The 27,868-nt window shown below is 31.4% G+C and overlaps 1 protein-coding gene across 2 annotated transcripts; it reads left to right on the forward strand.

The window, feature by feature from the left end:
• Window positions 1–2,751: 2,751 nt before the first annotated feature.
• LOC143076445 (acyl-CoA dehydrogenase family member 11-like) lies at window positions 2,752–27,868 on the forward strand. 2 transcript variants are annotated; one of them, XM_076252224.1, is made up of 13 exons: window positions 2,752–3,027; window positions 6,598–6,830; window positions 8,240–8,339; window positions 10,223–10,343; window positions 10,954–11,096; window positions 15,544–15,693; window positions 16,042–16,136; window positions 20,524–20,623; window positions 21,707–21,847; window positions 23,622–23,714; window positions 24,417–24,687; window positions 26,375–26,441; window positions 27,417–27,868. In XM_076252224.1, the coding sequence occupies exons 1-13, from the start codon at window positions 2,794–2,796 to the stop codon at window positions 27,505–27,507; spliced, it is 1,839 nt and encodes a 612-aa protein (XP_076108339.1). In that variant the 5' UTR covers window positions 2,752–2,793; the 3' UTR covers window positions 27,508–27,868. The 2 variants fall into 2 exon arrangements, with proteins under 2 accessions (XP_076108339.1, XP_076108338.1); XM_076252223.1 differs by lacking the exon at window positions 16,042–16,136 and adding an exon at window positions 18,445–18,539.

Consider the following 27,868-nt stretch of genomic DNA (forward strand, 5'->3'; position numbering starts at 1 on the left):
TGATTTATGTTCTAAATATTACTGTATATAATTCCTTGGGATTACTATTGGGTAAAAAATCTTCCAGAAATAGGTTACCATCTGGATGCAGAACACTGGTTTATACCTCTTCGACAAAATTTAAAGGAATATGCATTCATTTTAGACTTACTTTTATGTAAAGTTTTCAGGGTGGGGTTTTAGGTAATCAAGATTTTATTATAAAAATGTTTTTCTGTTACAAATCATGATGTATTGTTTTATGTGTACATGTTATGCTGCCCATCAAGGGCCCTTGATTGGAATAATAAATATTCTTATTCTTATTCTTATTGTTATACGAAAAACGGATTCAAGTGTACATTTCAAACATGAAGCAGATAAACCAACCTGTGGTTATTACACAATGTGGACCATTACTTTTACTATTGGAGATATTTTTTTTTAGAATGCAAACTATGATTCGTATTGGTATTGATGTCAGACAAATGTGAAAGAGTGTGGCTATAATTAAGTATATTCGTTCAAGGATTGGTAAAGTGCAAATCCTTGATTCGTTCTAAACCATATCTAGTTATTAACAATCAGTATGACTTTGTATATTAGATTGCATGTGTTAATTGTTTAGTGGATATATTGTATGAATTTTGTAATTTGTGTTGATTTATATTTATTTATATGCTCTTTATGAGCCCTTTTATTAGGAATAAAGATATTCTAATTTATTTGTTACTTGGGATTGCCAATTTCCATGGAAAAATTCAACCAAAAAGTCCTCGGCTAATCAAATGACAAATCAAAAGCTTTTAAAACATATCAAGCGAATTTGAATGGGACCATGCAACTGTCATATTCCTTACATCATATATAAAGTATGGGTAGCAGCTGCAAGCTCTAATATATAGAATGAGTTGGGAGATGTACATCCTATGTACAGATGGTGTAGGTATATTGCTAGCCTACTAAGGTTGGGGAACTTAATAATAATTTTGAAATTTAAAATCGTCTCGTTTGTCATAGGTTTTGGTACTAAAATGACCGCTTATGTCAAATTCGAGGTAAAAGTATAAAATTTAGACAGAGGCAGCCATGAATTATTTCCTAATCTCTACTTTTGGAGGGAATATTAATGGAACCCAATCAGAAAAGTTTGGATTGTTAATGAACTTAAATGATATGGCTTCTTTGCTTTTTTTTCAAGTGTCTGAATGAAGTCCGACTCATATGAAAAAAAATGGCCAGCAAGAACAGACACACAGTTCGTATCCATAAGAATGCTGGCATCTTGTTGGAAAAGTCTACACAATGGCTTCAAATTCAACAGACATGCTGATCCTGTGAATAAGAAACTATTGCATAAAAATCATTTGTTGTTCTATGTACAATCCAACATCTAAGCCCGAGAAATCACATCAAAATGATGTTAGACTTATCATCTGCACCACTTACAAAAACACCATAATTTCAAATTGATCTGTTACTCCAATTAAAATTAGTTAGTTGACAGGAACCACATGTTATGTTATTGTGATCCAGAAGTGGTAATTGTTGCATAAATAGGTTAGTAGTAAATACACTGTCTCCCCCTTTTTTGTAAGGTTTTATATAAGAATGACCCTCTTTTTATTACATACTATGAAAAATGCATTAACGTTTGATAAATATATATTGATTTGGGGTATGTAGGATCTTCATATCATATATAATGATATGCTATTCGGAATCTCAAATTATTAATGGTCAATATTATTAAACCAATTATGTAATTTGAAAGTTCACCTTCCAAAGAAGTTCCCCAAAGACCTGGGAATTTTGTCACCTGATTTGTGTATAAGTTTATTGGTCATTCGTTCTTAAATATTAATATAACTATCAAAGGCGGACCCAGGGGGACCTGTGGGCCCTGGGGTTGCCCTCCTCCTTTTTCATGGGAAAAACTTGGTTGATTACATAGGGAATCACTGAAGCTGGACTGGAGCGGGCCTTCTATTAGGTCAGTCATCCCTCTTTAAAAAGTTCGGGATCGGTCTCTGACTATAGGTACTGAACCTCAGTGAATGCAACACCCCTACCATAAAAATAGTGAGGTGTCATTTAGTATCAATGGGGTTTATCCCCTACAAGAGGATTATACCCAATTGTTTTTACATATTTTTTTTCTTCATCTAACCATCTTATGACGATCAATACAATCAATACATGCAATAAGAGGGTGTGGTTCAGAGCGCTCATAGTATTTAAGTAACAACACCTTTCATGTATCTGTATTAATGAACTTAATTAAGACGTTGAAATTTACCATATATTAAAGATTCAATGCTTAGATATAACATAAAAAACTATGAAAAAATAATACATTATTAAAAACTTGTGCTTCTTTTTTTTTAATATCTGATGAGGTAATGTGAAGCTGTAAAACTAAATCAAAATATTTACTATTTACTTCGTAATTTCTTTACTTGATGGTTTATCAAAAATTTACACATTTTAAACATTTGTTTAATGTAATATTATCTGTCCCCTAATCAGTAGTGGATGACAGATTTATATCTCTACTTAACCATTTTAAAATTGAGAGAAGATATTTTCACTCTGAAGGGCTTAGTTTCAAGACTGTGTAGCATATTTACCTTTTTTGTTAATTATTAACAAGTATTTGTTTAGTTTTACTATAGAAATCCTTGCTATTACGATATGTATTTTTATGTATTTTTTATGCACCCAGTTTCTGGGTTCTGGCTCGGGATCAGCAGTTTGAATATAGCAGTTAATTGTAAGGGAAGTAACTCAAAATGTAAATAAATAAAAGAGAAAATGCAGAACTTCTTGAAGAAGTTTCCAACACAACGAACGACAAGAGTGACAAGAATTTTGACACGAACAGCTTACACAAAAGCAACTACATTAAATGATAATGAATTTGAACACACTGTTCCATTCTCTAGTGCTCGTTTAGGCCACTTTACACAGCCAAAACCTAAGTTGGGAAATTTTCTGAAACAGGACCAAACTTTGTTGAAAATCCTTGAGAAGAATATACCAAAACAGGTATAAGTTGTACTAGCACATATTTAAGGGAGCTACCATTTGAGTTTATAGGGGGAGAGTGGGCGTGGCTAAAAAGGGTGGGACAGTAGTAACCCAGTTTTGGCTAGAAAAAATAGACAGGATAAGACGGTATCAGGTCCGTTCGCGCCCAATATACTTTCGCACCCTACACGTTCGCACCTCGCACGTTTGCACCCAAGGTCTGTTCGCTCTCTACACGTTCGCGCCCAATTTTAATTCAAATTCCAGTTGAATAATTGGAAAATCATCCTTGTTGTTTTTAATTGGTTACGTGTAAATACAGAATGTATTTATAGCTTGGTATGAGTAAAAGATTGAAGATTTTAAATGAAAAACACAAAAGATAATTGTTTTTAACAGCTTGGTCCCTTTGATCTGAAACAATGAAACAATAAAATATAGCAATACAATATTATAACCAAAATCAGAGACATATATACATGATATACATATATGTCTCTGCCAAAATATGATAAAATTAAATCAACACACAAAAAAAAAAACGTAGTCAGAATCTCACTGCATTTTGAAACAAGTCAAAGTTATAGTAATACACTAACCAAAACATGAGTTATGAGTTATTAAACACAAAATAAAACGTTGACAGAATCCCACTTTATTTAGAAATGAATATTATTTTTTTTTAACAATACACTATCCAAAACATGATTAAGATTTATTCAACACCAAAAAAAATGCTGTATCACTTTATTTTGAGACAATGAAAACAATAATACTTATAAGAATACTACTTGATTATAAAGTTAAAATTGGGCGCGAACATGAGTGGGTGTGAACGTGAATGGGCGCGAACGGACCTGGATTTGGATAAGACAATTTGCAATAAAATAAAAAGCAGGATGACAATTTATGTAAAAAAGTCAAGTTAAACTAAAAGATAAAGGCATCACCATATAGATTGAAAAATAAAAAGGCAGGACAAATTACCCATATGCAACTATTCCAGTCATAATTACGTTCGATAACTCTGCATGTTACTGGTTTAATTTGGATTATGTAAAATTTACTGGTTACCCGATGAATGATTTAAAGAAAATTAAACAATATATTTATTTCACCTTGGTAATTTAATATCCATTCGAGGTCTTTTTTTATAAATATAAAATAATATCGTAATAAATTTCATCGAGAACACTAATTAATCTACAGTCACGTACATTGGTATTATTATTATTTATTATTTACGTATTGTCAAAACTTACATCGTGATTAGTTGCCATGTTTGTTTTCGATCTTTGATCACGTTGATTTTATGACTTAATTAGTATCTCCTTTATCTAGCTATGCCCTTGGCTATCATTATAGTGACTATAACATGTCATATTTAATTGCAATGTAAACAGTGAAATTAGATTGAATTATGTGCATGTACAAAATAAGTGTCGAACATCGTCCACGTTTGAAAATTATTTGGTCGCCATTTTTTTTCAAAATTTCATAAAATAAACAGCATGTAACAGCTTTATCAAAAGTAACCAATGTTTGATTCTATGCTGCTCTAAGGTAAGACAATGACTGAAAACGCGAGCATCCAACGGTTATTTGATTTTCAATGTAACAATCTTACAAAATATATTTTTACCAAGTCATCCCATGCTGTCAATGAGGTCGCCATCTTGAAAAAAATACCAGATTTTCTGAAAATGACTTCAATGTAACAATCTTACAAAATATATTTTTACCAAGTCATCCCATGCTGTCAATGAGATTGCCATCTTGAAAAAAATACCAGATTTTCTGAAAATGACTGATTTTCAAATCAATTTGGAAGGGACATGATAAAAAATTAAGCTATTGCATATACGATATTTCAAATATTTATGAATATAGTAAAAAGACAATTATTCCATCTGTTTTGTTTAAATCGCAATTTTAGGGTTAACACAACAGAAAATCCAATATTTATCGGAGTTGGATGATTAACAGTGTGAACTTATCGAGGCAGCAAGACAAATTTTCAAAAGCATTTGGAAGGGAGAAGACCAAAATTTAAACTTTTTCAAAAGGCATAAATATATTTCTTAATATATGAGGAATTACTATATATTCCCACACTTTTTGTATCATGAACTTAAAGTACTTTATTTTATCGATTCTTGAAAGCTCCTGTGCATTTCTATACATTTTACTTGGGCTTAATACAGGTGATGTGTGACGTCATCAAAGTCACGTGATGACTGCTATAGTTGGATATGCTAAAAAAAGTCCAAGAGCAAATTTTTCATCCTAACCTATCCCCCCTCCAAAAAAAAATTAAATAAATAAAATAAAATTGTAGCTTCCTAAGCTTTGCTGGCCAGTTTAGTTTTTTGCATCTGTTGGCTACTATACTTTAAAGCGTTAAATAAAAACTTCTGATAAGTAACATTATCATAATTGCATGAAAAGCTGAAACCACTAGCACTGGGCCCAATACATGCAATAGATAACTTTCGAGTTCGATGCATTTCCGTCAAAAACTCTGGTTTTAGTAAACGACATTTGTGCGTTTAGGGGCTTCGTCACTTCCATTCCAATGTTGATCGAGTGGTTGGAAAACTATATTTCTATATTGTACGAATTATTCAGCAAATTGAATTCTTAAAATTGACAATCAGCATTGCTGTCATTAGGGAATTGTCATTAAGTACCTACAGAACAACCATTATTTCTAGTTTATCCTGCACAATGACGATCACTAAGACGCTTGATGAACGCAGGGATACAGGCGACCCCCTCTATCTGGTAAATGACGTCATAAAGGCGCGTATAATTGACGAGTTTTTTCCGGTGATGGATGAACTCGAAAGTGGTCTATTATCAATGATTATTGCAACATATTTTTTTTGGCAGCTGGTTTAAATAAAAGTTTTCAGTGAAATTGGACAAACCGAGTAGTTGTCCCTAAAAATTTTAAAATGTCCATTTAAAAAAAATTCTGAATTATGTCGATTAGTCATGTTCATGATGTTGGTAGCTAATAAAAATGTATATGAATTTATCAAGTTGTTTGCAAAAACTACAATCATGATGATATAAAGAAAGATATATTAGTTAGAATGTGAAATTGTTTTATAAGTTAAACATCTTACAAAAATTATTGCCCTTGAAAGCAAATTTTACCTATTTTTGCATTTGTGCAGAAACCATAATCATGAAGGTAGTATTTTTGTAGCCCTCTACCGTCAGGTGTCTAATGTTTAATTTTTTTTTACTATGATTCATCAGTATATCCTTATTGTTATTCGTCAAAATATCCTTAACCTGATTAGTCAAAATATTCTTATCGTGATTTGTCATAGGTCTCAAATAATTATCTTTACCATTATTTTTGGAGAAAGAAAATAACTTATTTGGAAGCCAGGCATTAAAAAAAAACTAAAAGAATTTAAACATTTTGATTAATTAAAAGTTTGATAAACATGATAAACAATTTGAATTTTGAATTCAATCACATGCATGACATGCCTGTCAGAGAAAATGTAATTGTAATATTCTGGGTATAGTTATACAGAATGTAGTACTTATTTTACATTCATACTTTTTTAGCATTACCAAACAGTAGAAGATGATCTACTCAGATTTAGTGAGAGAATTTCAACAGAAATTGATGACCTTGGTTTTCAATGTGAAAAAGAGAAACCATATGTACAGACATTTGATGCATGGGGTAACAGAGTAGATCAACTGGTTACCTGTGAAGCATGGAAGAAAATGCACAATATTTCAGCAGAAGAAGGTCTTATTTCTTTAGGATATGAAAACCCAAACGAAGAATGGAGGTTAGATGTTATGTATTTATTAAACATTTTGTGGTGTCAGTTCTAATACCATTATTCATGTTTGTGGTGTCAGTTCTAATACCATTATTCATGTTTGTGGTGTCACTTCTAGTACCATTATTCATGTTTGTGGTGTCAGTTCTAATACCATTATTTATGTTTGTGGTGTCAGTTCTAATACCATTATTTATGTTTGTGGTGTCAGTTCTAATACCATTATTCATGTTTGTGGTGTTAGTTCTAATACCATTATTTATGTTTGTGGTGTCAGTTCTAATACCATTATTCATGTTTGAGGTGTCAGTTCTAATACCATTATTCATGTTTGTGGTGTCAGTTCTAATACCATTATTTATGTTTGTGGTGTCAGTTCTAATACCATTGTTCATGTTTGTGGTGTCAGTTCTAATACCATTATTCATGTTGTTCAATAACAGTTGCATCAGAATGGAATTAAAATTATTGTGTTTAAAATTTTGCCTCCATCAGTTAATGATTTGATGGTTGCAAATACAACAATAATTTACTAAGGTGTAGCCAGTACACTTGCAATCAGCATGATCAGTAACAAACATGACAAAGCCAATCATGAAAATGTAGAATACTAATTTACATGTACTATCAAATTTTAAAGTTTTATTATCCCTTATTTTACAATTATTTAAATTTAAGGGGGCTTGTGGGTCTAAATCAACTTTTTTTCTAATATAGGATTTTGCTATTTTTTTCTATGATTAAACTTTATCTTATACCTAATAAAAAGATAAAATAAAAATATGGGGTCACCGTTCATTTAAACTAACAATCTGCCTCCGACAGAAGCATACATTTTTGTAAAGGTCCTTTTTTCTGTTGAACTAATAGGAGAAATATTGGTAATAATGAAATAAAAAAAGAACTTAATTACTGAAACCACCGCTTAAATTTTACAATTATTTAGTTTATGTATAGCTAGTTTGAAAACAATAATAAAAAAGATAGGTCACAGATGATTTAAAAAAGATATTTCAATTTAAACTTAAAAAGTATGCAATTTTTGCACCAAAGGGAGATAATTTGGAGCTTTTTCAATGATATAAATAAACATTTTTAAAGTCATCTGTGGCCAAACCATATTGATTTGTCTGTGTGATTTTTGTACCATGTTATAAAGTACTAACTAATAGTGTAATGAAAAAACAAATGTTTAATTTTTTGCTGATTTTTTTGTACCTGCGAGCCTCCTTAACAAGAATATGTGAAACAATAGAGTAACACTGTAGTTTAATTTTAGACAGTACATGTATATCAATCATGTCACAAAATTGCTATCTTTTGTTCTTAAGTGAATCCCTGAAGAATTTTATTAGAAATAGCCTATTAGTGTATTGAACACTTTTATTAAATGATAACTGTAATTTGTTTTTCAGACGTTTACATCAGATGTCTAAGCTGTACATATTTGCCTCATCCTCTGGACTTTATAGTTGTCCATTGGCTATGACAGATGGCGCTGCAACAATTATAAGGGTAAGTACTTTTTACTTATGCATTAAGTTTCCAAATTGATCATGTTCTTGTATCACAGATTTGTGATTTGAAGGGGTCATGTTATAAATATTTAAATATATGGAAAACAGTTAAAATTAAAAAAAATCACCGTATATATTTTCTTTTTTCCTGCAATCTTTTCCTTTGAGCATTTAGTTTTAAAGTGGAACAAATAAATTATTCTGGCACCAGAATCTTCTGTCATGTGGTGTGAGATGGTCATACCTTTTACTAATACATGTTTAAGAGTAGAAAAAAAAAAAAATAGCTGTATATATGTAACACTCAGAAACGTGTCCTTCCCCCCCAAACGTGTCCGATTCCCCCAAACGTGTCCTAATTGACGTCACTGAAATGCAAAACATGTCTAATTAAAAACATCGCCAAAGCGTGTGATTGTATAAACACCCAAACATGTCCATTTCCTAACTAATCCCAGAACGTGTCCAATCCCAAAAAACGTGTCCATATCAAGCGTTATTTGGTTATTGCTAATTCATTAACGTAAACTAATTTTACCATTTCATTAAAAATATAGATAAGGTACGTTAGTTCTTTTTTAAACCGGCAGAAAAAAAACTGGGTAAAAGTGGGGGCGTCATTTCGGCTATGTCGTATGTAAATTTTAAGCAAAAATGTTTAGTTACACTGTACAGTTAACGGGTCAAAGTGTCCCTTTCTCTGCACATTAAAATTTGTATGTTCTTTCTAAATATCGTGCAACACCGGCAACTGGACAATCAACAGTCTAAAGTAAATTCATACAGTACAAATGTAAAAAATTAAAAACTTAATTGTAACCTATGTTCTCTATAAATATGCATGAAATACTTGCAACTGGAAATATGCCATCAGCAGTCTAAAGTTAATTTATACAGCAAATGTAAAACCATTTCTCTCTAAATATGCATAGAGTACTTGCAACAATATGCTATCAACAGTCTAGAAAACGAATTTATACAGTACAAATTAAACTTGCAATTACGGTAATCACTAATAACCGGCGTTGATCACATAACATTCATATTAATAAAAAGAATCTATAAAACCAATGCATGAACTATTTGGCACTGGACGTTATGTCTCTTGATCGTGTATCTTTAGTGATGCTGGAAACTTAAAATTTATGAAAAAACTGTATAACCATTTTATGATTTGATGAGTTTTTGAAATACACACAAATTCAGATGGAGAACTATTAACAAAAGTGAGAAAAAAATGCTGCTTAACGCCAGCCATGCAATATTCGGATAAATATGAAAAGCATTATCAGAGTTTATAAGTACAAAATAATTTACAAAGTTACTGATTAATTCCACTCTATAATTATTTGTAGGTTCGCTCTAAATGAGTATGAAATACTTGCAACTGAACAACAGCAATTTCAGTTAAAAGTTGATTAACAATTACAGATTGAATTTGGAATTATGATATTCATCAAAAACCTACATTTAATTAACTAATAAAAGCTAATAAATGAAAACTTTGTCACCTGTGTTCCCATCATAGAATAGCCGTAAACGTTATCAGCGATTTTATTTAGGAGATACATGTATTAACGCTAAAAGACGTGAGACGTTATGGTGTTAAATATTGGACACGTTTTGGGAATATTGTACATTTCAGACATTTTTAGGGAGAAAAGACACGTTTGGGGGAATCGGACATGTTTGGGGGGAAGGACACATTTGGGAGTGTTACATATATATTTGGTTTTACACTAAAATTGTTCTATTTTAGCAGACGAAATGTATTGATTGAAAATCTTTATGCGATTTACAATCATTGACTGTATATTACTGTAAGCCACAATTTATGTTTTTATGCTTTCTCTGTATAATAATTTATGATATTTTTTGTAGAGAATAGAAAATCCAACAAGTCAATTACTGAAGGCTTTTCAAAACTTAACTTCAAGGAATCCTGAAGAATTTTGGACATCTGGCCAATGGATGACTGAAAAGAAAGGAGGTTCTGATGTAGGTAAGGGGAGACAACTTTAGAGCAGACAGGAAAACCATACAAATTTCAGATGCCAAAAGTTGGATTTCAAGTTGCCTTGGATCTGAAAACTTATTAAGGTTATCCCGGACATTAGGTTACACAGGATTGATTACTGATAAATCATTTAGAATTAAATGAAGTAATACAAAATTAACAAGATTAGAATATTAGAAATGCATAAAACTAAGGGTTTTTTTACTCATCTTTTCGTGTAAAAAAAGCATATTATTTGAGAACAGTCTTGACAAATAAAAAAAAACAAAAACAATAATCTTACTTTATAAAGAGAGATGATTTGGTAATATAAAAGAATTTTCTTTAAATATGTCTACTTTTTCATGAGCAAGAAATAATTATGGTAACCAAATCTTGTTCTTTGCATCTTTAAGGACTTTATTCATGTTATTAGAGCTTACTTATTTTGAATCCTTATTTACTTATGGTATATATCCATTCTCCAAAGTTGTTTAACCTCTAAAATTGGATCTGTCTTGTGAAATTTGTGTTTTTGAATTTATTTATATGCTACAGAAGAATCTTCTCAGCTATATATCCTTCAAGTTCTGTTCAATAATTGTTTTTCATTCAGCTAGTGGTACAGAAACAGTTGCTGTTGAACAGGATGATGGAAGTTACAGATTACATGGTTACAAATGGTTCTCGTCAGCCACAGATTCAGATATGGCGTTCACATTAGCTCGTGTAGTTGATAAACAGAATAATGTCACAGAAGTAGGTCAAAAATGTATATTGTATACTATGAAGATGACCATTTTATTTTCTGAGGAAAGGGGGGGGGGGGGGGGGGGTTGGACTGAAAAATGCATTTTAAATGAATAATTGTTGATAAAGATGCTGTCAGAATCTATATTCTGACCCACAAAATGCTAGATATAAGTGTGAACAAAATATATAAAATATAAATGGTAGTGCAAAACAAATTACATATGAATAAAAGTGATGTGGGGTATACATCAATGAAACAGCAACTCAATGCAACAAAGCTTTAACAGACATCTACAAGATCAAAATGATGTAAATGTAATCAAATAGAGTCAAGCTTTACATAGTCTAAAGATATGAACAAAAATAACGGAGGCTATCAAAAGATATACTGTTTAAACCAAATTCATTTTAAAACATTTTGTTGAATGACAAGAAGTATTAAGATATAACATAAGACAACCATGCTTCAATTTACAATTTCTGAAACAAGCCAAATGTTAGGAAAAAATCAGCACTAACATCCCTGTTATTAACAAGGGAACAATATATGCAGTATGAGTTTTGTTCATTGTGGAAGAATATACAGTGACCTATAGCTGACTGTGGTATGTGCTTTGCTCATTGTTGAAGGCCACACATTGCCCTATTGTCGTTAGTTAATGTGTCATTTCAATTTTTGTGAAAAGTTTTCTAATTGGCAATAATACCACATATTCTTTTTTATACCAATGAACAGTTCATATATATTTATCAGGTGTAAATTGATATTTTTATGCAGTTAAGCTGCATTATGCAAGCACCCTAGATTTATGTTCTACCCAATAAATGCTGAAATACTTGCCATTGTTATTAAGGGGACGAAGTCCCCTATTACAGTAGAAAAATTCAATAAAAAAAAAAAAAAAAAAAAAAATCTGGAAAATTTCCTGAATTTTTCATTGTACTAATGAGCTCAAAATCGTTCAATTTTTTTTTGTCGTGTTTTTTAATTTCCGGATCTGCGCAGAACACAAAACTCTACTTCCTTCTTCCGGTCTTGTTGTCGTGAGACTTTGATAAGTCTAGTAAAATATAGGAACTCAAGGAACACAATACCAATATTTCATTTTTAATCATTCTTTGTCTTTGGTATGAATAAACTTTAGGCCTACCTGATGCATTGCCTTTCTTTGTTTACATTGAACATGACGTCATAACTTAAATAACGTCACAAGTAAAATCCCTAACAACAGAACCAAAATCGGAAACGTTACGGTATTTCCGTATCTTTTTAGGCCCCACCTACGATAGTAGAGGGGCATTATGTTTTCTGGTCTGTGCGTCCATCCGTCTGTCCGTTCGTTCGTTCGTCCGTTCGTCCGTCTGTCCCGCTTCAGGTTAAAGTTTTTGGTCAAGGTAGTTTTTGATGAAGCTGAAGTCCAATCAACTTCAAACTTAGTATACATGTTCCTTATGATAAGATCTTTCTAATTTTATAGCCAAATTAAACTTTTGACCCCAATTTCACGGTCCACTGAACATAGAAAATGAAAGTGTGAGTTTCAGGTTAAAGTTTTTGGTCAAGGTAGTTTCTGATGAAGCTGAAGTCCAATCAACTTGAAACTTAGTACACATGTTCCTTATGATATGATTTTTCTAATTTTACAGTCAAGTTAAATTGTTGACCCCAATTTCACAGTCCACTGAACATAGAAAATGAAAGTGTGAGTTTCAGGTTAAAGTTTTTGGTCAAGGTAGTTTTTGATGAAGTTGAAGTCCAATCAACTTGAAACTTAGTACACATGTTCCCTATGGTTAGATTTTTCTAATTTAATGCCAAATTAGATTTTTTACCCAATTTCACGGTCCATTGAACATGTAAAATAATAGTGCGAGTGGGGCATCCGTGTACTGAGGACACATTCTTGTTTTAAATACTTTGTATTCTTGAATATAAAAAATATGACCAGAAAAACGTTAAATGATCTTTGAATCACCCAAAAGTTTTGAAGTTACACATAGGAAGTAGTGTTGATTAGGAATCCTTGTGTAGTTTATTATTACATGTGCTTTTGGCTAAAATGTCAAAGAACAATTGTATGAAATATTTAATTGCTGAAAATCTCTACAGACAAGTAGTTTAGATTTCCCAAATGGCAAAAGTTGTAGGGATACTGTTTGTCATCAATACATAGTACAACTACGTCAGTAGTCTATTATATAAGTTCAACTGTTCATGCTGTTGGCGGCAATTTCAAATTAGAAGACGCAATTTTCGTATCTTTTCAATTTGGAGGCAGGGGTGCAAATCAGCGGTGGTCCAAGGTCCGCGACCTTCCATTTTTGCAAGTGGAATTTCGACTTGGACAGTTAGTTTCTACCTACGCCCGATGTAGTCACCTACCACTTGAAAGAAAATAAGAAATAACTTCAAACCTTTTCACCAGTCTCCATGCAAATAAACAATCTAAAAACTTATTTTTATCATTATTATTCATGACAGCAATGTTCATTTTGTTCAACCGCTAGCTTTATACAGAAAATCGCCGACAAATAATGTGTAAATTCGAGTTAAATTGTATCTGATTGACAAAATTAACATTCTAAATACAATAAGAATGGCTGCTGTGAAGAAAATTTTACAATATCGGATCCGATTCTGGAGGCGGATAAGGGTAATTCCGTGTTTTGGGGATCAACTACAAAAAAATTTAAGCAGGTGAAAAAATACATCTATGAATGGTAAAGGAATATAAACACTAGAATTGTTAACCAAAAGATATATATTTAAAAGAAAGAAAAGGCAGAAAATATTTTATACAGAAACTCAAAATTACTTTTTGACAAATTTTAATGTCAAAATCCAATACAATGTGACAGCTGGGAACAGTATATCTAACAATATATATGTTCATGGTGACAGTATACATTTTCTTTATCAGTGATAAATGATGATAATGCATGTGAGATGCTTTTAAAGTGTAAACATAATTATTACTGCAATTATGAAGGGGTATTTTTTCTCAATTTTGAAGGGTCAATTAAAGCAGCTGGCAGCTTCTTACTTTATTTTCACAAATAATGCAACTATATTAATAATACCTGAATGTAAGCAAATCATATGATAGATAGGTGGTGTTCTTTGTGGAACTCTACCCCCTCCTGATGATAACTTGGAAACAGTCGAGATCCCCACCCCTAAAGGTGCTAAAACCATTTTGAGGTAAAATTATCGAACAATATTCTTTATTAAGCTGAGAACAACCCATGCTTTGCAAATTTTAGGGGGGGGGGGGGGGGGAGTGGGGCGCACACCCCTGCCTGAATCTGCCCCTGCATATATTCAAGTATAGGACAATATAATAAATCAAATCAAATATAAGGGGAGTCCCTGGAGTTACCCCACCCCCTCCTTTTTGAGAACTTTGAAACGATCGAGATCCCCACCCATAACTATGTATATTCATGTTTGTGACAATATGAAAAATCAAATGAAATATAGGGAGAGTCACGGGTCACCCCACCCCTGCAGTTTTAGAATTTAAAAACGGTCAAGATCCCCACCCCTAAACCATATATATTCATGTATGGGACAATATAACAAATAAGATGAAATATAGTAGGGGGGAGTACTTTGGGTTACCCCACACCCACCTGTATGAGAATTTGAAAACCGTTGAGATCCCCACCCCTACACCATATATACTCATGTATGGGACAATATAACAATTCAAATGAAAGATGGGGGAGTCCCTGGGGTCATTGTACACCCTCCTGTTTGAGAACTTAAAAATTTTGAAAATCCTCACCCCTACACCATATATACTCATGTATGGGACAATATAACAAATCAAGTGAAATATAGGGGAAATCCCTGTGGTCACCCCACCCCTCCTGTTTGAGAACTTGGGAACGGTTGAGATCCCCACCCCTAAATTATATATATTTATGTATAGGACAAAATAACAAATCATTTATATTTACTATGGGCAGGTCAGTCAGACCTCACCTTTGATCCCTGTAGTAGTGAACAATTGTCTGATTCATGTCTCATAACTTTTTTACTGTAGAACACAAACTCAGTTTTCTCACCAGGAAAACCAGTCCATTCATACTATTACATGTTCGTACTAAGTCAACTTGTACTACTAGCAGTCAACTAAAACCAACGTTAACTACCAAGTATTTTAACTGCAATCATTCTGAACTTGTACCACTGCGGACTCACCATAAAAAATATACATTGATATATGCTTTGCTTTTGAAACCTTGATAACATACAAATCATTTGCCTTAATGATTAATTCATTAGATAAACATAAATGTACTATAGATATAGAAAGATGTGGTGTGAGTGCCAATGAATGTTTAATGTTGAAGCAACATTGCCACAGTTTTCATAGTTACGTTTGCCTTTGTTTTTGGTTAACTGCCTTCAGTGCTTACAGCGCTTTGATTTTATTGTTTTCAACAGGGTACCAAAGGACTATCATTATTTTATTTGGAAACTAAGAAAAACGATGGCAGTTTAAACAACATTCAGATAATAAAATTGAAGGACAAATTGGGAACTAGACAACTACCCACAGCTGAATTATTATTGGATGGAACTTCAGCAGTTAGAGTAAGCATGTTTTATGGAAGAAATTTTTTATTCAGTACTTGAAGATAATGGTAACATTAATTCGAAGAATTACCGTAAAACAAAATTAGTGGTGAACCATTTTTTTTTCTCTTCAAGAAATATTTGAGACATGAATAGAGTCACATTGATGAAAAACATTGCCTTCAATTCTCCATAACTTTGAGTTAATAATAAAGTGGAGAATAGAATTACATCAAACATTGAGATGAAAAGTTTTAAGTATGGTGTTAAACATTGTTATTAGAATTTCATCCCTTACCTCCCTCTTATAATCAGTTCTTATCTCTATTGCTGTTTTTCCTCGTCTGTATATATTTGATATTTTAGGTATCAGAGTTAGGAAGAGGTGTTGCTGAAATTTCCAATATGTTAACAATATCTAGGATACATACTGCGCTCATGGCTATCTCTAATATGAGAAAGTGAGTTTATTACGAAAATGCATGGTTCTCACTAAGGTGAGTCCATGAGTCCAGGACTCATGCAAATCAGTCTGGAATGGCCTTTTTTTCAAAACTGCATCAAAGTTGAAAAAAATTGTATAAGCTGAACACACTTGTCATCAATTTATAGCAAAAGTTTCAATTGCATTGCTCTATATAGGTCATAGAGACTAAAATAATAAATTATATTGCAATAAAATACAGCTTTACTGTTGGACTCACCATGGCCAAAATTGAAAAGTCCCTGGACTCACCTTTAAAATGGTCAACTTTAATTTTGTATATACACCAAGTTGAAAAGTGCCATTGAAGTATAATATCATTATCAGATTAAAGATCAACTCATTTCCTAATATTATCATTCTTATCAATTGTTGGTAATGACATTGCACAATTACTCTAGAGTCTTGGAAGGCTGGCTTGTTTTAAAGCAATTTATTTGTTAATGCAAAGAAATAAAGTACCAAAAGTTTAAAAAAGACAGAAAATACCATTTCCCAAATAAAAAGCTGTTATTTTCTGTCAATTGCTGATCTAAAAAAATAAATATCTTTCTCAGTTAAGCACTAAATTGTAATCAGACAATCAACAATCAATGGCATTTTCATACTTGTTGTAACATGCACGAATTAAGCCAATAATCAGAAAATCATAGCACAATTCATTATTGAAGATAAAATTATCCTCTTAATAGTCCAAATTCTATTTTTGTGGAAAAGATAAAAAAGTTATCAAACTGATCATAATGACTGGAGTCTGATGGATCATTTACATGATGACTCATTGTATATTCAACTTTTTCTCCTAAGTTAGGGACGACATCAAAGATCGATGTAGGCTAAAAAACTTAAATCAAATAGTTTTGGGGTGGGGGTTAAAAGTGCTGCAAGTTTTATCAATCCAAAATCGGTTTTACATATATTTTTCCCAAATTAAGTTTAGAGAAGGGGTGTGGGGGTCAGTGAACAAAATATGTGAATTAAGGTTTTTATCCTACATTGAACTTTTGATGTTTTTCCTTATTAGTATGTAAAATTTAAAACATTGGGAATTTTTTATACAGGTGAAAAGACAGATAGCAGAATGTTTAAAAGTCACTCTATGCCACAATTAAAGAGATTGTGAAAGATTACGTTTAGTTCTTTTACAGATATTTCTTTTCAGGTATTTGTGCTGACAGATATTATTTCTTTTTTTACATATCATCTACTGTACAATAACCTATATTTTTCCTGTCTTTATTCTTATCCAACCAATTTTGCAGGGATTTATTTTTGCGCTTTGATGAAATCATACCAGAGAGGATTCATGTTTGACTCATTGTAAGGATATTATTTCTGTTATTTTTATAGCTTGAAAGTTACAAATTGCTTGCAAAAAGTTGTTGGTTAAATCCACTATAACGATAAGCTGCTAGCTTGACAATATGACATATAAGTCTAATAATATAATGAAGATCACAATATTTTCGCTAAGTATTGATGTTGAAGATGTTGAATATTCAGCAATCTAATTAAAATTAAATCTTTGCACTCACTCATTTTTTATGCTTGATCGCTGCGTGAGTGTTAATTTTATGCCTGAAGTGTAAAAAATAGTAAAATCCTTTCATCCATTCAAAAGTAAGTTAAATTAAATCTTAGTTTATTTGTTTGACGGTTGCTTGCTTAATGATCAAATAATTCAGTTATTATATTCAGCTTCTTTAAGCATTACGCTGGCTACAAAATGGCCTTAATGCCTAGTCAATAAAATTTGTTAATTTATCATAGAGAATTAGCTCTGGATAATACATAAAGATGCCAGATGATTTGCTTATTCATCTAGAGAGCACTAATTAGATTTCTAAATTTGTTGGTACATGTATATGTAAAACCACAAATTTGAATGTTTGACTAATCTACCAAAGGTTTGTATTCAGATTTTAACAAAACCATTAACTACAATTTACTTTAATCCACTAAAATTAATATCCACGGAAAATAAATGAATCCATAGTATATCATCAATAACAACCTCTGGTCAGTTTTTCGCAGTTCAATGTAAATTTTTCAATAGTTATATGATAGGCCCTTTAAATCTTTCAACAATTTCAATATGCATGTAATGTGTGTACATTTTGTATCATGCCCTTTGGGTGCAGCTGTTTATTGAAGTTAATGTGCCACTTTATTTTTAGGTTTATAAAATTGTAGGAAATCTTTGTTCACAGTTCTAACAAAAAAGGCCAAATGGTATGCATTTCATCATTATGTAATGATTTATTTTTGGACGTTTGACTTTGTAGATTTCAGACCTAGGCAAAGGTGTGGCAGGAATTTCCAGTATGTTAACATTGACAAGAATACACAATGCTGTTGCCGCATGTTCAAGTATGAGAAAGTGAGTCTAAATTTATTTCAGCTCACCTGGTCACAGAATCATAGGAGCTGTCTACATAGTCTAATTAACTTTTTTTTAAATTTCATTTGCTAACCTTAATTGGTAATAGGAACATCCCTTTTGATGAAGTTATACACTATACATTCTGAAATTAATGTGTGTATTCATAAATGCAAATCCACTAGAAAAAAATGTGAAATCAAATAATGACATTTAGCCCACAATTTGATAAAGAAAAATCCATTCCGAAATTATGAATGCAAGTTTTTATTAATGTGAACCTAATACATGACTGTACTGTAACATTGTCACATTAATAAAAATATTATAATTAACAGGGTATTATTTGAACTTGGAATTATTTTTAATTATGGAATTTGCATAAATTCTTGTTCTGGAAATTTTTTGATAAATTCCATGTTTAGTCTGTACTTAAGGATGTACACCTCTGAGGAGCCAAAAATTTCTAGAATTAAACTTTTTTTCTTAGCCTGATTTTTGGGTTTATAAGACTGTAACAACATAATTGGTGAAGAAAAAATTATATGGTGGTGCACTTCTTTTTTTGCTACGGCTCTTTGAAAATGCCCAATTTTGAAGATTTTTCCGTTTTTCATCGATTTTTACCTATTTTTGGGCTATTATCGTGAAAAAAATCACAGTTCCACAATTAAACTTTTTTTCATACTTTCTATAAAGATGAAGTGGACCAATCTGAATAAATTTTACTAAAAAAAACTATAGGTAGGTGTTAATATAAGAAAGTTTTATCATATTATGACGCTTTTTTGTGTAAAATTTACCATGCTGTCAATTTTGTATTTTTGTGATTTTTCTCTGTTTTAAGAACAAAATGCATATTATTTCAACTTTTTTGTTATAAATGATAGAAAAAATACATATCTAAGAATTTTGAAAACACCAAAATGATATGGGATGTACATGATTCTTGTAAAATCATTTTTTGTATCCCTAACCCATTTTCTCAAAATTTTGGCTAAAAATACTGACTTGATTGGTCGTAAAATTTGAAAACTGGACTACTCAAAAACCATTTATTGTAAATACACAATTTTTTGACAGAGTTATGTTTCATTATAATATTTTTAAAATCATTGATATTTTCCACTTGTATCACATGTTTTGGAAATAATTCAAGAACGAGATTTCAACGAGACTGAAAAGTCAGAAGATTACATCCTTTAATGTTCTGTGCTGCGCACAACACTTTCTATTACAAAGAAAATAGTACATTTTCAATAGAATGTACTGTGCCGTGCACAACACTCTCTATACAAAACACATTGTATGAAAAGTGTTATAAACCGCTCAAAACTTTATAATTCCAAATAATTACATTAGATGTATGTTATATTATGATACTTTATTCTGATTGGCTAACTGCACATCATGTGTTATTCCATAAGCAATTGCATTGCTCAATAAAACTTTTTGTTCATGATAACATGTGGACCCACAATAAAGTGAACAGGTGAATTAAATAAAACAATAATAAAATTCGTGTTTTTATGCTCATTGCTTAAAAAATGTAATTATAAGAATTAAATGCTTCTTTTTGTAACTTCATAGGGTTCTAAAAGCGTTGACCGTGCTTCATACAAAATGTACTTCGGTCAACGCTTTTACACCCCAATGAAGTTACAAAAAGAAGCATTCAATTCTTAAATAAACACGGAATTTATTAAGAATTTCAAGCACAAGAAAATATACAAAGTTCAAATAATAGCCTGTTAATTTTTGAATTATGGTAATCATATTATATACCTGTACTGGGGAGGCAGTTTAATGGACTTTTGAAAGGATACTAGTGGGAAAGTTTCTTTACCTAGTTGAAATTAAAAATAAAAACAGTGAAGGATTTTTTTGTACCATGTGATTGAGGACCTCCACGAGGGTGCAAAAATATGATCATAGATTTTTAGATTAATATAGCTACTGTTAACATATAGCGGTATATTTTTAGATTATTAATATTATCTAAAGACTACAGTTTAAAGAGAGAAGCTTTTGGTAATCGACTGTACAATTATCCTCTACATGTCCAAACACTGGCCCGATTGGAGGTAATTATTCCGTGAATGAATAAAAAAGAAGATGTGGTATGATAGCCAATGAGATATCTGTTCACAAGAGACCAAAATGACACAGACATTAACAACTAGAGGTCACCGTACGGCCATCAACAATGAGCAAAGCCCATACCATATAGTCAGCTAAAACAATTCAAAGTAGAAACCTAACAGCCTTATTTGTATAAAAAAAAGGAACCAAAAACAAATATGTTACACATAAACAAACGACAACCACTGAATTACAAGATCCTGATGGTCAGTTTGATATTAGATTGTAACATTACCGGTATATCTAAGCCAAAAAAATCTAAAGTAATCAACCATTCGATTTTTGAAAGAAGATATGAAATTTATATACCAGTATTATTCAGCTGATCTTTAATATTCCATTTGTATGCCATATATATCATGTACTGTGTTAAGATGCTGTTATCTGTTCTATGGTCTGGTTGTTGTCTCTTTGACACATTCCCCATTTCCATTCTCAATTTTAGAGAAAAAAATAAAGAGGAAATGTATCAACTGGCCACCGAAATATCGATTTAAGTTAAGACAAGGTGGTCAAATGGTCTAGGGCTCTGGACATAGTGCAAGGCAATTTGGTGCCTCGATGTCTAATTATAAGTAGCATGAGTTCTGATTGCCTGGGAAGAGCAAAAATTTGTGGCGGATCTAACATAGTTAGGCTGTTATTAAGACAAATTATATATACAGAATGTGTTTACAGCCTTGTATCACCATCACTCATGGTGATCAGATGGGTAAAATATGTCGTAGAGGTCCACTGGTTCAGATGTACTTATATATATCAATGAATAAAAATAAAGCAAAAGAGTCAACTTGCAATCTTCAACAGTAGACAATTGTTTGTACAATCTTTAGGGAATATAGAAGTCTGCATGAAAGAGATCATATATGTTTCCTACTAGATTTAATAACGATTTAAATTAGTAAAGAAAAGAAAGGATAGAAAATATAAATATTGTTCATTTCTTTCATTCATTCACCAAAAATATTTTTTTTTTCTATGAAGTAGTTGACTGATGATTAAGAGGTACAATTTTTTATTACCAGACTGAAGTGAGAGCTGCCACCTTATTTGTTTTCCAAGCTGTGTTACTGTTAAGTAAACAAGAGAGTGGAAAAGCAACTGAAGATGAATTACACTTACTAAGATTACTCACACCTCTCATCAAGTTATACACAGGTAAACAGGTATGTTTCAGGTAAACCTACTATAATTTTTGCCTATCTAGATTTGTTGTGTACTTAAAGGTCTGTGCTCATTATCTTTGTGTGTCCACATCTGTATCTCCAAACTGATGGACTTACCGCATGTATTCATATGTTGTTTTTTTAGTATATGTAGGTGAGTCTAAGATACTCCCACTCGTCATATTTCTTGTTTTGAGTTTACTTTGGTATTTTTATGTCCCATTTATGGGCATGATGTTTTCTGGTATGTGCGTCCGTTGATTTGTTTGTTTGTCTCGTTTAATGTTAAATTTTTTGGTCGAGGTAGTTTTTGGTAAAATTGCATGAAATGCAACCAAAACCTTATGGGACTGACTTGATATCTAAATCTTCCAAGGCTTATCTCAAGGCTTATCTCAAGGCTACATAAATAAGGCTGTTAGTTTTCTCGTCTGAATTGTTTAACATTTCGGGCCTTTTATAGCTGACTATGGGGTATAGACTTTGCTTATTGTTGAAGGTCGTCCGGTGACCTATAGTTGTTAATTTCTGTGTCATTTTGGTCACTTGTGACGTTGTCTCATTGGCAATCATACCACATCTTCTTTTTTTTATATTATCTCTACCTTTTTGATCCACAAAATATAGTGCATTGATTATAACATTCTATACATCCTATGCATGAATATTTCCAGAAATTTATCGATGTAATACATGTTAAGATATTCAAGGCACAAAATTATGTTACATTTGTCAAGAAAATAACATAACTTTTGCAAGGTGCAGGAATCTAATATCTGTTCTAAAAATATAAATGATGTCATTGTTAAAGTCATCTTTAAAAATTGGAGTTATCTTCCTTTGTTTATAGAATTGCTGTTAAATCAACTACAACCAATGCAATATTTGATTTTACTTCCCCTGTTAAATTGAAGCAATCTTTACCTTCAGTGCTTAAAAGCACTTTGATTGATGAAGTTGTAGTCCAATCAATATGAAATTTGTACATAGTTCCCTATGATAGGATCTTTCTAATTTTAATGCCAAATTAGAGATTCTACCTCATTTTGAGTCCACTGAACATAGAAAATGATAGTGCTGATAGGGCATCTGTATAATATGGACACATTCTTGTTGAAAGTGTTATAATCAGGTGACAAAAAAATACTGTTGTATTTGGAAAGGTCTGTATGTTTTATACTTTAACAAAAGTAAGTTATCCTACACTAATCTTTAGCTCACCTGGCCCAAAGAGACACATTTTCCATTTATATGTTTTGAGCATCACTGATGAGTCTTTTGAGACATAACACTCATCTGGCATACAAAATTTTAATTCTAATATCTATGGTGAGTTCATTGTACCAGACTAATACATCGAGCCAGATATTTAAAAAGCTAGTTCATAAGGTGGCAGTTGGAAAACTTATGTCACTGTACCTTGACACCTTCTTCTGACTAGGGTCCAACCATTTTCTTACTTGTTAATGCTGCATGCTTATTGAAGAAGTAGCAAAAACCTATTTTCAAATTGACAAATCCCTGAAAATTGATGTATTATTTGTTTTATGATAGCAAACGGTTTCAATTTTTTTAGTAGACTAACTTGCCATTTAACACAGGTAATTTGTGTTATAAAATAAATGTACTAATTCAATCTATACCTGAATAAAGGTCTGTTATCTTTTCCACATATATATCAACTCTTGATTAATACATGTGATCCTCACATCAAGACAATCTTATATTTTCTAATTTAATGTTTTTAATTATTTTGATTTCTAATTTATTTCAGGCTATGTCAGTAAGTTCAGAAGGTTTGGAAAGTTTTGGAGGTCAAGGTTATATAGAGGAGACTGGGTTACCAAATTTTCTTCGAGACGCTCAGGTAAGACTCAATATACCTAGAAATGAAATGTTTGTTTTGAAAAGACCAGATAATAAAATACCAAATAAAATGTAAAATGTAAATGAGGAATGTGTCAAAGAAACAACAACTCGACCAAAGCAGAAAACAGCCGAAGTCCACCAATGGGTTTTCAACACAGTTGGAAAATTCCTCACCTGGAGGCATGGTAGATTCTAAGCTTAAAATTTTGTATGACAGGTAAACAATAAATTTAGTTATACATTTCAGATATGTTCAGCCTTTCAGTCAGTTTTGTGAACATTTTAATGCAGTATATTTTGCCTGTAGTCAATTGATATGTTCAGTGTACTTTCAAGAGTATTTTTACAACTGTTTTTAACAAAGATAAACATTGAACATTCAGTTGTCTAAAAGTTGACTTAACACCATAAGGCATTAATTGAAATGTCATAATCCCGAATTCATTAGGAGAAAATATCTGAAAAATCCTTGAGAATTTTGATTGATATTAACAATGTGACTATTATAAGCCAAATGCATTTACAATGCTCTTCAACTATATTTGGCAGTTTTAACTTTTTTGAAAAAAAAATAGAGAATGGAAATGGGGAATATGGGAAAGAGACAACAACTTGACCAAAGAACTAAACATGTGTCTGGCCTTCAATATTAAAATCAGTTAATTTACTACTACAACTTGTTTCCTTTTTATTTACCCAGGTATTGACTATATGGGAAGGAACAACAAATATTCTGTCTTTAGATGTGTTAAGATGTATCAGTAAATCAAATGGTCAGGCATTGATATCTTTAAAAAATGATGTGGACAATAAACTATCTGGAACACCTCAAGAGTTATCAAAAGAAGCAGAAAAGTTACAGATGGCTTTGAAATCAGTATTGCAGTTTGTTACAAAAAATCAAGGAAATTTGGATGTTTTGAGTTTTGCTGCTAGAGATTTGTCCTATAGTTTGTCTAGAATATACATGGGTAAGTATTCATTTAAGGTGGTGCCCAACACCTTCACAAAAATTAATTTGGCTCGTTTAATTTTCATAAAATTTTGACAAAGTATTTACTTTGATCTTTTGACAAAATATAAAAATTTCAGAAAATTTGAACCAACCATTTTATCAGAAAAATTACACTGGTCATATAGCAGTTTGACAAACTTTAATTTTGATCATTGAGAAGCTTAAAGTCATATGAAACCAGTGAGAGGTGAAAAATAATGTTTACTCAATTCTTGAACCAATGCATGTATATATGATAAACTTAGAACTCTGTGCACGATTTTGTCATTTTGTACGCAAATATATCGTATAATCGTCATTTTTTTTCTCTCTGTCTTTTATGATATAAAAAATATGGCTGCTCATTAAATGCCCTGTTTTAAAGCCGAAGTTTACCGATTGTCACCTTATTGTAAACACATACCAAAAAGCATGGATATTTAGCATGTGTTTAACATGTACAATCAGATGATTGTTTATTTTAATGACAGACCCATGCATATTGCGATCACCGGATTTTTACGAGGAGGGTTACGCTCAGGTCACTATGCATACGGAAAATATGTCGGCGAATTGCTTCCTGGAAGCAAGCAATTAAAAATAAGTAAACTTCTTCTAAATATGGACAAATTAAAGAATTTTCCTAAGAAAAAAGTATATGTACATAAGTTGTATAATGAAAACTATCCATTTAGTTATAAAAAACATTTGCATGATTTTTTTTAATTTGAGGTTTCTTATGAGTTTAATATTCACTTAACAACACAACATAATGAAAAGGTTTAGGTGATATTACAGAGTGATCTCCCTGTAGTGTTAGGTACCACCTTAATCTGATTTATCTTAATAGATTTATTGTCAAGTTTGTAAAGAACATATCTGAGTCACTTTTGACTATTTTAGTGTGAGTTCACATTACTATAAGACATATCACAGTACTTTTCTATCCCAAATTCATGTACTTGGTTTTGATGTTATATTTGTTATTCTCATCGGATTTTGTCTAATGCTTAGTCCGTTTCTTTGTGTGTTACATTTTAATGTTGTGTCATTGTTCTCCTCTAATATTTAATGTGTTTCCCTCAGTTTTGGTTTGTTACCCCGATTTTGTTTTTTGTCCATAGATTTACAAGTTTTGAACAGCGTTATACTACTGTTGCCTTTATTGAATGCAGAATTACTAAAAAGATTTGTCTTATTGAAATAAAATAGTTATGAATGATGCAGAAAATTTCAAAAATTCGAAAAGTTTGATGTAAAAAATGCAATTTTATGTGCAGTACTTTTTATTCAAATAACTGAATTGATATTTATTTTCATTGTAGTTATTTCTGTGCATCTCTGTTATTGATTTCAAGATTTGTTTTTACTTCAAATCACTTTATTAAATTGGGAGGTTATACAAATACCTGTCAGCCACATAATTTATTTTATCTTAGTATGTTGAAGTTTTAAAGTTCTTTATAACATAAAAGATTTGTTCAGGTTTTTAAGTTATTTTGTTCAGAGCTTAAATGCAAATTTCACATTCCTGTTCAAGCTGGTATTTAATTGTTTAGAGTGCACAGTAAAAGGAAAGGAATGACAGATGTATTAAAAACACGTGCAAAGATTAAAAGTTCTAACAAATGTTTCATGAATGATCATTTCTATGTTAATTTCAGGAATATTAATGATTGAACATACAGCGATCTGTGGAATGTCACCAGTTGATATCTATGCATGTAAAAGGTAATAATTATGTCTATATGATATGAAACAGAAACTAAATGTCTATATGATATGAAGCAGAAACTAAGGGAACATGTGAAAGATATTTGGTTTTATGATGTCAGTACTTCTTGTTTCAGGAAAATGTTATGTGTTTTGTATACAGCAAACAAAAAAATTAAATCAAACTATATGACATCCAAGACGATCCACCATTTGCTTGATTTCTGTCTTTTGAACCATTTTATGCCCAAGCTGTGTTAGAGGGGACATTAAGTTTTACCCTTGTCTGTCTGTACATTCCAAATTTGGTTTTCGTTCTCAAACTTGAGTTTGCTTAAAACAAATGTTATGAAACTTATATAAATTGCTTATTACCAAAAACACAGATCAAGTTTGAATTTTGTTGGCGTCACTTTAACTGTTCCAGAGTTATGCCCCTTTATAAATGGTAAAATTTCAAAATTTTTAGCTTTCGTTCTCTTACTTTATTTTTAAACAACCCATTGAATTAATCTTCGCATATTTTTATATAATCCAGGTAGGAAAAAGTGCCTGTGTTCCTTTTTTTTTTAAATGACATAAAAACCTGTGCTTGATTATTTGTGGCCGTAATATTTATAATAAATAGGGTATTCAGAGTTTAGTATTATGTCCATTTTCACTGTACTAGTATACATATTTTTTAAGGGGACAGCTGAAGGACGCCTACAGGTGCGGGAGTTTCTCGCTACATTGAATACCCATTGGTGGCCTTCTGCTGGTTTCTGCTCTATGGTTGGGTTGTTGTTGCTTTGACACATTCCCCATATTTCCTTTCTCAATTTTATTAATGAGAAAATTACTGAAAAAAAAATCGTCATACGACTCAAATTTATTTATCATTGCCATGACACTTACATCAAACATAGCTTAGAGCTGGACTATATTTAAACTTAATTGTAAAGATTAAGAATAGAAAAAAGCAAAACCTTGAATTCACTACTTTTTTTTTAGATGGTGTGAGCAACAACTATCTTTAGTTTCTAACCAGGACCAATACAGTAAACAAAGCTCAGATATGGACAAAGAACTTGTTTATGGTTGATACTTGTTCTCCAGAAATCTATATATATGTAGATGTCTATATATCTGTGATATTTTTGAATACATAAGAATGACTATGATTAAGGCGAAACTTGTTATTACATGTATGATACTAGCTATATATAGTGAAAACATAAATTGATTGACTGTGATCTCTTTGAAAATATCAGTAATGATTGGTAAGGTCATTTATGAAAACTTTTAGTAACTATTTTATATAAATGGTAGCAAATTATAACAAATGAGAACAATGTTATTGAGAATATGTTGCTGATGTTAAAATCATTAAATTAATAAATGAAGATGTACTCTTTGGAAATATTTTGTAGATTATTGTTAATCTTGATTAAAAATGAATATTT

The sequence above is a fragment of the Mytilus galloprovincialis genome, chromosome 5 (genome assembly GCF_965363235.1).
Source record: "Mytilus galloprovincialis chromosome 5, xbMytGall1.hap1.1, whole genome shotgun sequence".
NCBI lineage: Eukaryota > Metazoa > Mollusca > Bivalvia > Mytilida > Mytilidae > Mytilus > Mytilus galloprovincialis.